Here is a 16,849-nt window from a genome sequence, read left to right as displayed (position 1 = left end):
TAAGTTGGTAAATGGCACATATTAGTTTAAAATGAATTTGTATATTTGTAATTCTAATTTAGTCTTTGTCAAGATGTTTGTAAAAAATTTAAATGCCACTCATAAGGTCAAATTTTTTATAATTAACAATTCAAATCACACTTGGTCAGCTTTTGTTCTAATAATTGTAATCAGTGGAAAGAAAAAGGGGCAAGTTTCGTCAAGTCTTGAAGAGGTATTGAAATATGTGTATAGAGATTTTTGTTACCCAGTAAGAAAGACCAGGTATGTTGACCTAGCCAAACGCACCCCAGTTTTATTATATCAGTTTAAAGAAAGCCTCCAAATCAATAACGCATTCCATCTGTGTATTGAGTAAGTTATGTCACCATTCAGGTAGCACAATCACTTTGAATGCATTTTATTGTGAACTAAATTTAAAAAAAAAAGTCTTGGCATTTTCTTTCTTTTTTTTTTCATGCGGTATAAGGAGTAAAAAATGAGATGACAAATTTAAATGTTGAAGTCGTATACGAGGAAGTAATAAATTCCTTTCTTACTTGATTCCGTTTTACTGATTTCTGATAGATGCATATATCTTATAGGTTGGTAACACATGTTGAGCCAGAATTGTGTTCTTTTTTGTGATAAATAGATTTTTTTCGTTCATTTGTATCATTGATCTGGACAAGAAGAATATTTGATATCTCTGTGGATATAAATTTGCTCTAAGCTTAAAATATATTGTGATATTATGCTTAATTTATACAACTTTGTAAGCTGATTTTGTTTTGAAATTATCACACGAATTAGTGTTCTATTTGTGTAATAGGAAATATTATTTCTGCATGTTGCTTTAATTGGGTACAATTTCTCTTTACAGAGGAACCCGTCTGACTATTTAGCCAGGAAAAAGGAAAAAGAGGAAGAGGAACAGAGAGAGAAACAAAAGTTCCCACGACGATCCAAGAGCTCAGCCGACAAAGATTACACAGCCAAACGCAGAAGTTACGTTCTGGACAGGAAGAATGAAGATAGTGAAGCAGCACGGGAGAAGCGATTAAACCGTCGGTCTCTAAACCTCGAAAACAGAACCGAGAAATCCAGGGCCCCTGACAGGCCACTGTCCTCACCTTTAAGGAGTGATAAACCAGAACCAAAATCTAGAACTTGTCCAGAAACCGAGACCTCAACTTCCACCAGTCCCACTCGCCTAGCTTCTACAAAGAAAACCCGAGCCCCCCCTCCACCCTGTTCTCCACGTAAAGAATCTAGAATCCCGGTACCGTCTGGAGCAGGAAATCCAGAGAGACCTCCAAGAAGAAAGAAATCCAGCAGCGGTGAGGAACCTGCATCCCCAAAAACTACAGAAAACAACAACCCTGGGTCTCCAAGGTCATCTTTTCTCTTCAGCGAAGATCAGAAGGAGAAACCTGTCGAATCTGCTCCTGCAGAAGAAGTCTTTGAGTCTGCTGTAGAATCTAATGTCTCTTGTTCTCCAGAAAGTGTAACTTTAGAAAAAATTCCAGAGGGTGTAATTCCAGAGGTGTCCAAAACTGAATCTGAACAACTTAACTCTGAAAGAGCAAGTGAAGAATGCATTACTGTGATAGAAAATAAAACAAAGGGTGAAACATTGAACTCTGAACTTAATCCCAATGAGAAGGAGAGTATACTTGTGAATCATTTAGATATCAAACTCATTGAAATTGTTCCAGAAGTTTCTGAAGAAAAGGAAGCCCCAAGCAAAGCTGTGTCTTTCTCTAAAGAACATATTGAAATTCCCAATCCAGACACGGTATCTTTGTGTAGTATAGACTCGATTCCCCCAGATCTGCCAAATTCTGCACCACCTCCACTTCTACCCAAACAACCAGACACTGCTTCCATTGGAGAAGAAGCTGTGGTGATAGCACAGGAAGTCAAAGTCACTGAAACTTCTGCTCCTGTCATAGAAGAGGAAATTTTAAAAACTGAAGAGGTTGCGGTAGAGAGTTCTGGACAGCCTGAGCTTAGTGACATTAGTGATAAAGACAATCTTATTGAGGGATCCATTTCTGCCAAAATGTCTGTTGAGGTGGATTCAATAGTACCCAGTGAAGGTTCCCTGGAGATCAGCTTGAAAGAAGAGAAAGAGTTTAAGGAGGTGGACTCGGATGCTGATTCTGATTTATCCGACCTTCTCAATCAGAACGGCTCATTCACTCCAGGTAAGCTCATTATTACTGGGACGAAAGCCATGTGAGGTTAAGGCAGGAAAACTGAAAGTAGACAGTGATGTATGATTATTAGAGTTTTATGATGAACGGTAGCATAAAAAAGTCATTTAGACCCCAGTTAAGAGCGTAACTAGATGATTTCTGATTATTTATGATGTTTGGAAAAACAGGTTTTTTAAGATAATATAAAATCAAGGTTTTATACATACCATAATATTTTGTCATCAATATTAAAAAAAATAGTAAAATAAAATTGATGGATTTCAATGACTTGCATATTATGAATGATATGAAAGGTGTCTAGTCAACTTGTAAAATAGCAATAGATATTGAAGTTAAATGTTTAATGGAAGAAATCTGTATTTTTGAATCAGGGGATGACAAAACTGACCACCATATTCCTATGAACCTGCTGGATGGTGAGATAGAAGAGAGTGGGGATATACAGCTTTTGTCTCACAGCACCTCTGTCCAGTCCCCCACATCTCAGGCGGACTCAGCCTTCGAGGACATGGTCAACTCCAACCAGGTCAGCCTCAGCAGTACCCTGGAGGATGTCAAGGACGAGGTCATCTCTGACACTGTGGAGCAGGTCAAGGTCACTCTGGCCGAAAGTGAGCCAACTTCTGAGTCCTTGCCCTCAGATGAGATCAGTGTTACTAAGATAGAAGCCAAGCCAGAGTTTGTTCCCATTGCCTCTGAAGTCTCCTACCAGACTCATTCATCCTACGTAACAGAGGTACCTAACACAGAGACCAAAGTTTTTGTTAAAAAGGCCCAGCAGTTTTCAGAGACTGTGAATCAGCCCCCCAAGATGACGATCCGATCCACGTCCAAGGAGATGTCAGACGAACACCTCCAGAAGGTGGACGGAGAGAGGAAGGCGGTCATCAGTCAGTCCATGGTCAAGAGGAGGGGCATCACAGAGTTTGCAGTGGTCTCAGCCAATGATGGTAAGAAGTCTTTCTTGTTTTTCTATGCCCAGGGATGTTTTAATGCAAATTACTCACATCCATTGACCTGTGCCATGGAACAAGAATTGATGGGCACTTTCAAATCTATAGTACTTCATTTTTATATTTTACTTTATACCTTGAATTTATTTTGACTTGATTCATCACCTACCTGTACGACCAAAGAGAGATAACCCTTAAATTTTCACAGCTGATTAATTCGGACAGATAAAAGGATTGGCATGTTTGTAAAAGCTGTATTTATTAAATATCTTGATTCTAACATAGAGAGAGAGTAATTGAACTTTTATACAGTTTGTACAATTAATTTATTCAGTGGCTAGATCACGTTGATTCACGTCTTTAGGTGCAGACCGTACAGGTAATATTTACTAACCTGTTTTCCCGATTTAGAACCTGTTTAAGGATTTGACAATGAAGTGTGCTTATGCTTTTTTCACTACTGTCACCTTGAGGTAGGACAGTTTCTTAACTGTAAGTTTTACTTTTCTTGATTTTCTTCATTTCCTGGTTGTGTTATGAGGTAGATCTATTTGTGTTTATGAATTATGTCATGAAAAGCTTTTTCTTGTGGAACTTATATGCAGACAACTTTTTGAAATGTATACACTGTAAGGTTGGTTATTTTTTTTTGTAATATATGGGGTTTTAAACTATTGTTAAGAGATTTGATGGTATTTTTTCTGTTTTTTTCCCATAACAATTGAAATGTATCTTGTGCTGTATTGAAATGATATACTCTCCCAGACTTTAGACATCTTCATATGTCTCAAAATACAAAATATTTCACTTTAATTGTCAAGATTTTTAACTTAAATTCCTTCTTAAGGTGTTAGCAGATTACACAATGAGTATACTGGTAGTTCTATTTAAAATCTTGAATAAAGAATAGGATAATGATTGGCACAATGACATCAAGTGATTTAATGCAATAGCATACAGTAATAATATGTGAACATTATTTTTACAATCATTTTGTCCTAGGAACAAAAGAGTATAATGCTAGACTAAGTATGAACGACTAGTATTTCTATTATGATTCAGTTCTTTTAAAAAAAGGAGGAATTTAAGTTATGTAATTCAGACAACAACAGTGAAATCATCTGAGTCGATCAGTGTCTAATTCTTGAAATTATGAAAACAGATAAGCAGTGGAATGTCGTTAAATGTAAAGAATCAAACACTAAGGCAGAGGCCTTGTCTTATTCCTTCAATGACACCATTGTGTGTTAATTGACCAACAAACATGATTAAATCAACAAGTTGTTTAAACTCCTTTGGCCATTTTCTGAAGGCTAAAGTCTTTGACAAACTGAAATGGTCAACTGTTATAGACATTAGATAACCATCACTTCACATGTCTTATTATCCCCTTTACAAAAAAGCCAGTCTTCTTGAGGAGAAGTTGGGTCATTGCTTGCTAGGGGGTTGACATATTGAGAGAAAAAATCCCACTTTTTTCCCATTTATTTTAAGGAATGTTGCTAAACAGGTTAGTTTTCCTTAGAGGCTTGTTGCTTTATTTGATCTTTATTGATGTGCTTTTTATATGCATTATGACCAAAAAAGTATATAATTCCATAAAATTGATTTAGTTCTTTGGAATTTTAATTATTAATTAAAGGCTTAGCAGGTAAATTTTTGGCATCAGTGTAAATAGTTGCCTGATGTTTTGTATTGATTACAATGTTCACCTAAAGTTTACACACATGCAGTGGAGGCAAATTAATAATACCATGTTAACGATTTTGCTATAAGGTTTTTAATTTCAAAGAACTGCATTCCAAGCTGTAGAAAAAAAGTGACGGGTTAGAATTTGTAAAGAAAGGTATTGTTTTGAAAGAATTGATTTCATCTATTGATTTTGAGGCAGACATACTTAACTTTGAAAAGTCCTGTATGTGATATGGGTTTAGTGGGTATTTTGAACGGACTTCTGTATTCAGATTGTGGATGGCCGTATATTATTAGATTCTCTTTTGCTGAGACAGTTTCTAAGTGACTTATCACCTTGCTGAATAGCCGTGTTTGTTACCGAATTTATGCCAAATAAGCGGACTGAATGGGAGCTGTAGAAGGGTGTGTAAGGCTTTTATGCGACCCAAGATAAAACAGGAACTTTGGCAGGATGCCGGGTACAAACTAGCCGTACCTTTGTATCGTGATTACACAGGGGACAAAAATTAACTGCAATTCACTGGAATTGTGGATCTAAGGAGTCATTATATCCAGTTTGTTTTGTTTATTTGTCCATATAAGGACAAATAATATGGCCAGTATCTACTTTTATTTCTGTACTACACCTGTATTAATCTTTTAATTTGTTTAATCACATTACCTGAGATATTAATCTACTTGTCCAAATGTTGATTTTGGCTTCTGTAATCTCGTAAATTAGTGTTGTAAGTGCAGGAACAAATTCATACGTGGTGTAATATTGTAAAATTGAGCCATTAGTTATGAGAATCGTTCTGTGATCAATATCCGAACCGGTGGATGGCAGCGAGAGAAGAAGTGCCAGGATGCGGATATATTATGTGCAGAAAACAGGTGAGATAATGGACGTAACTCCGTTTCCAAGATCAACATCATAAAAACGGCACTTATAGTATTCCAATCCTGGATGTATATATACTTAAACCTCAAGGGTAACGGAACAAAAAATACTAAGCTGAAACGTTTGCACTATGCTTAATTTGTAAGTAAGTCTGTGATTTAAGTTTAATCATACTTCCAATTTATTTCCAGAGAATTATTTGTCATTTAGAAATTATTTTCAAATTAATGTCAATTTATGATGTGCTTTGATTAAAATTCTCCTCTATAGTCCCCCTCAACAATATTAGTAGTGTAATGCATCCAAATATTTCAATATACAGATAACCCCCAAATTTGTTAGGAAATGAAAATTTTTGAGGTCTTAATTATTTCTCTTAAATAAACACAAGAACAAAGTGATAACAATTAAGTGGTAATGAGCCAAGTCGTTAAGAAGGGGCAATTATTGTTGCTGACAAGGTAAGTGAGGTTAATTGGCATTTTACAGAAATACAGGTGTAATTAGGTAAAGCCTTAGTTACTTATGCAGAAGTTCGATTTCACCAGCTACTGCTAGGCTGGTCAAGGAGTTGGTCACTTTAGTGTTGTAGTGTGCTGCAGTTTTGGGAACCGAGAGAGGGGAAAAAACATTATTGTCATAATTACTTTTGGTAATTATTATTCTAGTCCCAGATCTACCTGTATTTAAGGTATTGATCGTAATATATCTGCATCTATACTGGAAGTTGCATGTTTAAGGATCATGGCAGTAGCTGAGGAAAGCAAAGTTAAAATCACAGGTATATATACAAATAGATGAATTCTTATCTGATTCAATTTATTGTTGTAGATGGACAATTGTTCAGTGATAGGTCAACTATATGTGTTATGTGGGATTTATCTTATCAAGGTATATAGGGGTATGTTTGTACTTTTATACCAGTAGCTTTATGGGTCTGGATGCTTTAGGAAAGACTAATTATTAATTAATGGACAATCCCCAGTCTACTCCCTTTCTCATTTATGGTATGTACCTGTCTCAAATCATCATTTACTTGCTTAAAATAACTGTAGATTTAGTTTTATTCACAAATTATGTGCAAAAAAATTTCTATGGTAAAATTGTTTGCAATGCATGGCAAGGAAATATTTTTAATTTGATATGGTTTTGTTATTATTATTATAAACACATAATTATCCCCTCGCAACAAAGTTAGATGGAATAAAGTAATGCAGTTGTGTCTGTTTGTTTGTGAGTGAGTGAGTGAGTAAATTCTGTGTGAAACAGAAGTGACATAATTTGCATGCCATTGGAATCAATGTGGAATGCTGCAAGCTCTTTACAGGGGGATGCCCCACCTTGTAGTGCCCTTGTTCCATTGCAGCCACTTTGATAATGTTTTTATAAAGTTTGATAAAATCATCATTTCTCTTTTATCCAAAACATTGTTTAAAAAAAAAGGCCTTTACATAGTAAAAAATATTGGTACACATTTTTACAAGAGTGACTCTAGGTCTCTTTATTTTGTTTAACTTCTGATGGTTTAAAGAAGTCATTTTTCGTCCACTTCTCAAAAGCGAAAAAAAGATAATTATCATGCTTTTCATATCAACACCATGGGGGATATATACTCTAACTGCTCTTATTAAATGTATCCTCCAAATAGATTTTGCATAGAATTAATATCTGCCATAGAAAGCAAGAGTTGTAATTGAGCGTTGAGCAATAAAGTGTCATTGTATATCTACAAAAGTTTACAGTATATATATCTAGAAATTCATTATCTCTTCATCTGAACCAGTAGAGATATGTGTGGAAATTTAATTTATAGTCAGTCTTGAGGGGTTTTTAAATAATCAGAAAGTCTAAATACCCTAAAATTTATGACAAGTGAATATGAATGGGGGCGATGTATATTATAAACTTTCTCTCCGGGAAAACGCTCACTGCCCACACTCACGGCAGATTTAATAAAGGAGATAATATTCATATATGTAAGAAACAGCATTTACTGCATAAATATAATACATGTATGTGTTTTTATTATTCTGTTTATGGGGGATTCATTTTTAGAATAAGATAGAAAGATATGGAATAAAGGTTCTGGTATAATTTTCACTTTCTCTGAATAACAAACTGCTATTTGATATGACTTCTTTAAAAATGAAAAAATTCTCTGCATATGCAGTATGATATATGTTGCATTACTTTATATAAAGGGCAAGATTTTTGGCTTTTGTGTTGGTTGTCATGCAAGTTATGGTATAGGGCTTAGGCAAGCCGCTAAGGCCAGATGTAACCTCCAGGCCTGTCGGTTGTTATCAGAAGGGTTGACATTCATTTTTTCACCCTCTCTAGACAATATTTCCTGAATTGTCAGAGATGTACCTACATAATTAATTTTACCTGGGCAGATTAACGAAACAAACAATGCCCCAACAAGAGGGTGAGGCTTATCTAGATCATAGTGAAAAGTTTGAACCATTTCAGACCAGGTGCGTCAGGCAGAGATACAGGGTCTATAGCTACCAATATATACTTGACTGAAGAGGGAGATTATTGAGTGAAATTCACCTGCTTACATATCAAACTTAAGACAACACACCCGTTTTGCCGACTTCATATTTTCGCTGAATTTTTGTGGCTGAGGAATATTTTCCGTTTAAGTGCTTAACAGTATGAAATTCAAAGGAGACTGCAGTTGAATGAGGAATTGATTTATGATCAAATATTTGGAGAGATTTTATTGTTAATATTACAAAATGGCATACATTGAAACCTTTTCATCCAATGCGACTCTTATTCTTCATATTCCTGAAACAGGTAAGGTAAATACTCAGTATAGAAGTGCCAGGCCCTCTGAAAAAAAAAGTGTTTTCAATGATCCATCAAAGGAAAAAAAGGCTGTAACATCTAGTTATTCCACTTTTAAACCATTTGGTTTGAATAGAAAGTAAACAATTGAGGCATTAAATTTTTCAAAGAATTTCATTCTTTTCAGTATGTAATTAAAAGATAGAATATAACAAGAATTTAAATACAACTAAGTAAATATTGAAAATTTCTTAAAGAAGGATATATATGGGTTAAGTGAATTATTAATTGTCCGAGTATAAAAAAGAACATGCAGATCGTACCCAAGTGACATGGATCAGCTAGGTCTTAAAAAGTTTTGCCCATTTTTTAAAATGCATGTTTGAGAGCTGAGCTATAAGTAGACTTCTTATCTTTCTGTCTGTCAGACGGATATCCCATCAGGTAGGTAAACATTATAACACCGCCCCGACAGGTCACCCCCATTTACGTCACTGTCCTCAATTTTGCATTCAATTAAAAGACAAGCGCCATTACTGTTTTAGTGCAATCATAATTTGCCGGAGGTGTCATTGGTGAAGTATTGTGCGCTTTGCTTGTGCATATATATATATATCTCTGACAGGTATTAAAGATTCATATTATTTTATTTTTCATTTGATGACATTGTGATTTAAACCTTCAGGTGTACTTGCGTGTAATGAATGTGTCTGAGTCACATTCTTTAACTTTGAGGAAAGAGGATATACATGTACAGGTTGTTAGATTACGTTAAAAATCTTCTACGAAAACTTTGGGATTAACTTACCAGACTGTGTTAATTTGAGGATTAAAAAAGTCATTTGATTTAACTGAAGAATTTTAATGGTATGTCTCTGTGTACAGTTACCCTGAATTGAATCAAAGTTGTACTTCAATGTTAGATAGTGTTACCTGTTTGAACGTCTGCTTCTATTTGTCTTGGGAAAGGTGGTCCGGGATTTTATTGATTTGTTTTAGATCTAGTAGGGAAAAACAAAGTAGGCATGCATGGTTGATGGAAAAATATATGAACTGACAATCTGCCAGTGATCAGTGCTTTTTTTTCTATAGTTACCTTTTAAGCTGGTTGAAATTTGAAGTTTTGATTGGAAGTTTTATGAAGAAAAATTTTGTGTTTCAGAGAGTAAGCAAGCAGACGTCAAAAGCAGTGTTGTGTTAGAGGCGAATGACCAGGAAGATCTTCCTTCACCGGTGAAGTCCAAAGGTACACCAATAAACTTTGATGAAGTACCTCCCAAAGTAGACCTTTACAGTCATAATGTTGTACAAGAGGATGGAAATACAGACACTGTGAACAGGGAGTCCATAGCAGACTTAAACTCCACTAGAAAACAGTGGGAGACCATCCTACAGAGTTCTGGCAAGACTGACCCAAGTCCCGCGAAGGTAACTCCCAAGAAATCGAGCACACCAGTCAAACACTGGGAGGTGAAACTTCCGTATAAACCCAATCCGTCTTCCAAAGTGATTCCTCATCCAGAAGTTGAAGACACACAGCCAAGAAAACCATTCAAAATGGAGGAGGACCCTTACGCAAACGAAAGTGCAATTGAACGTGAAATTCGTCTGGCAAATGAAAGAGAGGAGATGCTGCGAAAAGAACAAGAAGAACGCATGGAACTTGCCAAACGACAGAATGCCTCCAAAAATCAGGTCAATACGAAAATGTTCGAAAATGAAAACAACAACACAGAATTCAAGACAATGTACCACGAGATGACGGAGGCTGATCGGGGATCAGAGCTTCAGAAACGGGAGACATTGATTCAGCAGGAAATAGAGGAGCAGAAGGAGAGAGAGGAGGCACTGACAACAAAAGCCCCGCCGGCTGTCACCCCTCAGGTCAGTTAGGGTCAAAACACGCTTAAATTGTATATAGATCACAGGTAACTAATCCTATATTAATTGAACATTCGTAAGGTGCATGATTGTGTAGCTGTGTAGAATGGAAAAGTTTTTTAGTACTGAATATTAAAGAATATAAAAGGAAATACTTTAATATTATGAATAATGCATTATAATATATGTGTTACTATGAATTATTAATGTGGAAAAATTTAAAACGACCACTAACTTGTAGATTAAGCTCATAAATGTATGTTAAAATACCCAGTAGTCAAAAAAGGGGGTTTAAAAATGCATTTAAAATGGAAGTGAATCATAAGTTAAAAAATTACTGCGTGGGTGACTTGTTGTGCAATTGCAAAACTGTTTGATAAATCACCACAGATGAAAATAAACTAGTAAATGGATAAGTCTACAGCAGTTGCACTAAACGCCTGGTTACTAAAAATTCTGATAAAGAAAAATCAGCCATCCTACACAAATTTTTACCTTGACTTGATATGTGTCATTGAACAATTTGAGACAAAGTATTGGCATCCAGTGAAATTTATGACATACATACCTGTTCAATAAAATCTTGGCTGGGATTTGAGCCCAGCCCAGGTTTGTGTGAATAATGAAGTCGGATAAAGTATTTGTTGGGTATATAACGAAATACACTGAAAGTTTACAGCTTTTACCTCACCCGATATCATTAAAGATTACTCTTTTACCTGGTAGGTGAAAAATTTTAAAATGTGATGTTTTTTACCAGTGAGAAAGCATGTTAAAATAAATTGTTAAATAACCACTGATGCAGATTAATATTATGAAATTTAAAAAAATTCAATATATGAAGTTCTCAATTGTTCCAAGACTCCTGCATCATTTAAGAGTTATAAATAGAAACCTAAAAGAATAAGAATTTTTTGTTTTAATGACAAAAAAAAGTCCTACATAATGTTATATGTGCATTAGATGATATATGGGTTTTATTTAAGTATTGCATTAGCCGTCTTATTCTTTATCAATATACCTTGAATGAAGCTTTGTGTTCGTGATTGATTTTATTGGCAACTCACACATGTTACACAGTTTTTACAAGGACTGAATATTTTTTTCCACAGGTTGAAGAGAACCCAGATAGCAGTAGAGAGAGTCTCATTGCCAAGGAAATTCGGCTCCAGAAGGAACGAGAGGAGGAAATCGCCAAAAGACACTCTCTGAATAAAGAGCCAGAAGTAAAGGAACCAGAACCGGAAAAGGTAGAACCAGTTTCACAAGAACCAGAAAAAATGGAGGCACCAGTGACAAACAGTAAGCAAGTCACATATGAAGAGGCAATTCAGGAACCTTTTCATCATGAAGGAGAGAGTCTTATTGCAAAGGAACTACGCGAGGCAAAAGAAAGGGAGGAGGAAATTCGTAGGATGAGAGAGCGAATGCATGGAGGCAGCAAGCCTAGTCCTGCTCCTGAAGCAACCAACAAACAACCACCACCACCCAAAACCCCTACACAAGAAACTGTGAAAAAGACATGGCAACTATCTCCAAGTGTTCAATCCCCCAAAGTTTCTAGTCACACCCCTTCACGCTCAGTTCGTGTTCAGCCCATTGCAGACTCGGCAGAAGAGGATGAAACAGACTCCAAACCAGTGGAAAGGAAGGAAACTCCTATTGAACGTGAAATCAGAATAGCAAGAGAAAGGGAAAATGAACTGAGGCGTCAGAAAGGACTGCCATTACTTTCTGAAGTCGTAGAAACCAGCAGGGGACGATGTCTCGGAAAAGTCTTCAGTGAATGAAGAACCTGTGTCATATAACTACAGAAACAAGGTCAACACTGCAGAAGGAACAAAGTCCATGAGAAACTTTGCAACATCACGGCTACAAAACGAAATTTTAAAACAGAAAGAAAGGGAACACAAGCTTAGAGATGAGGGAAAGATTATCTCAACTTCTGAGGAACACATAGGGACATTAAAATATGCAGAAGTTGCTGGCATTCCTAAAAATGAAGGACCAGTGAAAAGAAATTTTGTAACAAGGAAAAGTACATCAAGCCTTCCCCTCCCTGGGGATAGTCCAAGTTCATCAAACACCCCCTCCGAAAACGGTGATGTGGAACCCCCAAAGATGTCCCCACAAATCAGCAAGGAAGAGCCAGTCAAGTACAAAAGGCCAACAGTCAAAACTGGTGGAGCCTCTTTTCATACAGGGAATCTAGAAATCAGGCCGAGTCCAAAATCGAGAAAGAACTGCGGGAGATGAGGGAGAGAGAGGAGGAACTAAAGTAAGTTCTATAGGGGAATAAAATTTATTACAATTTTTCAATTACAACTATGAATACTTGTTTGAATAAGTTGTAACTGTCATTTTAATTCAGATATATATACAGTGATTGATATTTTGTCTTAAGTTTATATAGCTGCGTAAATTAATTTTTGCAAAATTTGATTAATTATCAGGAAACTGATTTTCCTTTAATTTGTAAATATGAAACTCATAAGGAAGTAAATATTCTTGATAATTTTCTAATCATTTGCCTTAAAAAAATGCTATCATTAATTTTTGCAATCTTAACAAGCTGACTTTTTATGTTCTTTTTTGACAGGAAATCAAGAGGGGGAACACTGAGCCCACCTACGAGTCCGAGAGACAATAATCTCAGCAGTCGGAAAGCCCAGTTTGAACAGGTGTGATCAGTACCCAGACTACAACAAGGTCAACACCACCAATAGCTGTGGGCGAATGAGTCACATGATTCATGTCACATGATCTCTTTAAATTGTCAAAGCTTGGTGAAAAATATATTCAAGACCATATTGGTTTATTACCTTGCTTCAATACAAATATCAAAATTCTTAGCATTTTTGAATGCTGTTATGAATTGATGAAATGAAGAAGAGCTGTATGACTCTGTGATATACTTTATATTTTTTTTTAAATATCAAACTGAACAAAAAAGAGATGTACGTAGTCACTGTGGTCAGATTGTTACAATATTTTTACTGCCACAAATATCAAATAATGGAAATGGCTTTTTTACTGAATGAGGAGGAAATATTTGTACATAGATTTTATTATTTTTTGATTTCCATATATTGTGTAAATGAATATAACAGTATTATCACACAAATAAATTATGCTTAATTTTTGCAAAACATATATTATGTAACATATGGGTTATAATATAAATATATCAACTGTTATGGAATACAAAAAGTTGACAAATATTTCTTGTTTGCTTTGTGAGTGTGAATACTATGTATCCAGAATAATACTTGAGAAAGTATTCATTTCATTTCCATTTGAGGCAAATATAGTACATTTTCATTTATAGCTTGGACATTCATGAGATAGTGACATGCTTAAACTTGAGTCTCACAGTTTTGTCAAACAGACATGATGAACATGATTTATTACACGTGTACATCTGTGTATTTTTAGCATCAGAAAAATAGGTTCATTTCAATGTTAAAGAGAATCTCTTTCAAACAGGAAGTGATGCATTGGCCATCTTGTCATTTGTCAACAATACCTACTGTCCAAAATATTAGTGAAAACATTCTCCATTTTCAGTGTTATTTTTATAGCTTTTTCAAGTTTCATATTTATTCAGAGAAAAATTGTGATTTAAATTTTTACAGACCCCAATATGATGCTAAATTTATTTATGTATCACACACACTATATAAAAGTGTAATAGTGCAAATAATCAATCTTTTTATTGCCATGTTATGATATTAAAATAATTATATTGTTAATAAAATGTACAATGTATATGTTATTTTTTAAATAAAATATATCTGTACTATAATTAGTGTTTTCCATGTCTTAGGATTGCTATAAAGGGCAGGGGTTCATATATAGCCTAATGTGAACTAAGATTGCCAGTGTTGCTGCTCATGATGTTTATGTATATTAATTTCTGTGAAATAATTAAATGAATGTAACTTGTTTATTCAGTCTGGTATTTTTATTATTGATTTTAATTTAGGGAGAAATGAAATGCATGAAAACTTAATACAGCATTTATTTAAATTTACCCTTTTTTCAAATTAAGGATGTAGGGAGTCATAGATTTCTTCTTTTTTGTAATTTTTATTGGTAAAAGAGACTCAAAAATCATAAATTTAGCAAGTAGTCATTAGTTGGTACAGGTATTTTACCTTTAATTAGTACAATCACTGTTCACTTTTAATTTGTTTTTCAGAACTACATAAATTAAACTTTTCAATGTTCAAAGTTAATCATTTAAAGCAGTGCAATACATAAAATTGATGATTTATTAAATTTTTTGATAACTTAATTGTTTTATACTTTTGAATTATTTCTAGTAGATATTTTAAATTTTACACTGAAAATCAATTTTTTTTTATCATCTGTATTCAACAGTAAATTGAAATATTAGAATTAATATACCATTAGAATTTGAAATGTGAAAGATCAATTCTGTCTTTTAATGGAACATATATCACAAAATGTATTATTTTGTTTTGTTTGGGCTGTAGACATTAAAGAAAAGGGAGGCTTTAAGGAGAAGAAATGCTGACATGTTGGAGTTACGGAAACAGGCCAGAGAAACCTCCTCTCCCCACTCTCCTGTGTCAGACAGAAGTAAATCAAATTTATCTTTAAAAAAAATTTGTATACATGTATTTATCAATTTTGTGTTTCAAAATAGGCTTAAATCAAAATATATCATAATATGTAAAGACAATACATTTTAAATTGTCTTGCATGGTTGCTGAATAAGATAAACTTGTAAGATATACATTATACATTTTCTCTGTCTTATACAATTAGTAACAATGTGTTACAAGAAAAGATGATGAAGAGTTATGCCCCTTTTCACACTAATGTTAAGAATTAGCTAAATGCTGCTCTTTGAAAGATTATCAGCTCTTGTCAGCCTCTAGAACATTTTAACCTCATCAGTTTCCTTTCTTTTACTTTTTAGAAAAATATTTCATACCTATAAACATACCAAAATTCACAATTTTTCAGGGTTAAAAGTCAGGTTTAGGACACCTTCTTTGTCTCCTAAGAAAACCATTACAGTTCCAAAAAGAGATCTCATTTCCATCCCCAAAGAGTCATGGGGAGCAGAAAAACCTGAGAGTGACCTGGACTCCTCACGGCTCGACGGAAGCTCCGAGGCAGACTCACAACTCAAACAGGGACTAGAGGACGGACAGGAAGTCAAGGAATCCGAGTCTGGTCAGTGTTTTACAAACTTTAACCTATGAAAGTAAATCTTCTGAGGAATGCAACAATTATAGAAAGCAGATTTTTTTTATATATCTGAGGGAAAGAAATGTAAGTTATTTACATATATTTTTTCGCTTGAAATAATTAAACTCTTTGGATCCAAAACTAAGTATGACATAAATATGATATTTTAAGCTTAAGATGATGTCTGACACATTGTTTAATCTTTGATCATAGAACATAGTAAGAAAGGAGACTCCCTGGACGGAACAGAAAAGTTGTCTTCCCATCATAGCTCCACCTCACTTCCTCCCGTTTCCATGGAAACAACAGAAAAAGATGGAGATGATGAAGGTAATTTTATGCATTTCTTGTTTTTGACATCATAAAAGTATTTGAAAAATTATTTTTGAGTGTAGGAATTCTGAATCACACCCATACTTGCCTGGTAATTTAAATTGACAAATAATGCAGTATTTGAGGAAGCTAAGGTGCCAACACCACATCCAGAAACACCCCAGCCTGAAATAGAAAACATGTCGCCTGTGCAATCTCCTGTTGAAACAGCATCAGTTAAGTCACCAGTTGAAGATGAGCCTGTTGAAAATGAACCGATTGATAATGAGCCAGTTGAACCACTGGTTCCACCTATAGCTTCTCCAGACTCTGAATCAGAAACTGACAGAGGTAGCTCATGTGTTGTGTTGAGCACGAAATGTCACTGTGGTTCACCCATTACATATGCAAACAGTCACTAGTTTTCCTGTGTCGTGTATATATGTAGAATCACTGGCTCACCCTTTTCATTTGTATACATGTACAACCACTGGTCTACCCAATTTTTATGTATGTATGCAATCACTCCATGGTCCACCCTTTTCATATGTATACAAATACTGGTCTATCCATTATATGTGTATACAATCACTGGTCTATCATTTCCTATGTTTACAATCAATGCCTATCTATTCAATTCAGATGTATACAAACACTGGCCTATATCCATTTCATATGTGAACAATCACTGATTTATTCATTTCATATGTATACAATCACTTGACTATCCATTGATTTAATATGAATATAATCACTTGACTATCCATTACAATCACTTTGACCATCATTTCATATGTATACAATCACTACCCTATCCATTTCATATATATACAATAACTTGACTATCCATTTCATATGTATACAATCACTGGTCTATCCATTTCATATGTATATGATCACTGGTTCAC

The 16,849-nt window shown here is 34.7% G+C and overlaps 1 protein-coding gene and 1 pseudogene across 1 annotated transcript; both read left to right on the top strand.

Moving 5' to 3' along the window:
• The first annotated feature begins 1,325 nt into the window (after nucleotides 1–1,325).
• On the top strand, nucleotides 1,326–14,197 carry LOC134265367 (titin-like; annotated as a pseudogene).
• A 700-nt stretch (nucleotides 14,198–14,897) lies between these two features.
• Nucleotides 14,898–16,492, top strand: LOC134265366 (uncharacterized). The gene is made up of 4 exons (XM_062747584.1): nucleotides 14,898–15,011; nucleotides 15,402–15,614; nucleotides 15,843–15,959; nucleotides 16,080–16,492. Exons 1-4 carry the CDS (start codon nucleotides 14,948–14,950, stop codon nucleotides 16,361–16,363), a joined length of 678 nt encoding a protein of 225 aa, XP_062603568.1. The 5' UTR covers nucleotides 14,898–14,947; the 3' UTR covers nucleotides 16,364–16,492.
• The last annotated feature ends 357 nt before the right edge of the window (nucleotides 16,493–16,849 follow it).

Source organism: Saccostrea cucullata, unplaced genomic scaffold (genome assembly GCF_032062105.1).
Source record: "Saccostrea cucullata isolate Sc308-1 unplaced genomic scaffold, CSIRO_AGI_Scuc_v1 ctg9630, whole genome shotgun sequence".
Taxonomy (NCBI): Eukaryota; Metazoa; Mollusca; class Bivalvia; order Ostreida; family Ostreidae; genus Saccostrea; species Saccostrea cuccullata.
This window is presented reverse-complemented; position numbering and strand designations above follow the sequence as displayed.

Bases quoted from the DNA above. Each gene is read 5' to 3' on its own strand.
- LOC134265366 (XM_062747584.1), top strand. From the start codon at position 14,948: ATGTTGGAGTTACGGAAACAGGCCAGAGAAACCTCCTCTCCCCACTCT. The intron at 15,012-15,401 runs GTAAATCAAATT...ACAATTTTTCAG, and splicing joins CTCTCCTGTGTCAGACAGAA to GGTTAAAAGTCAGGTTTAGG. The intron at 15,615-15,842 runs GTCAGTGTTTTA...CTTTGATCATAG, and splicing joins AGTCAAGGAATCCGAGTCTG to AACATAGTAAGAAAGGAGAC.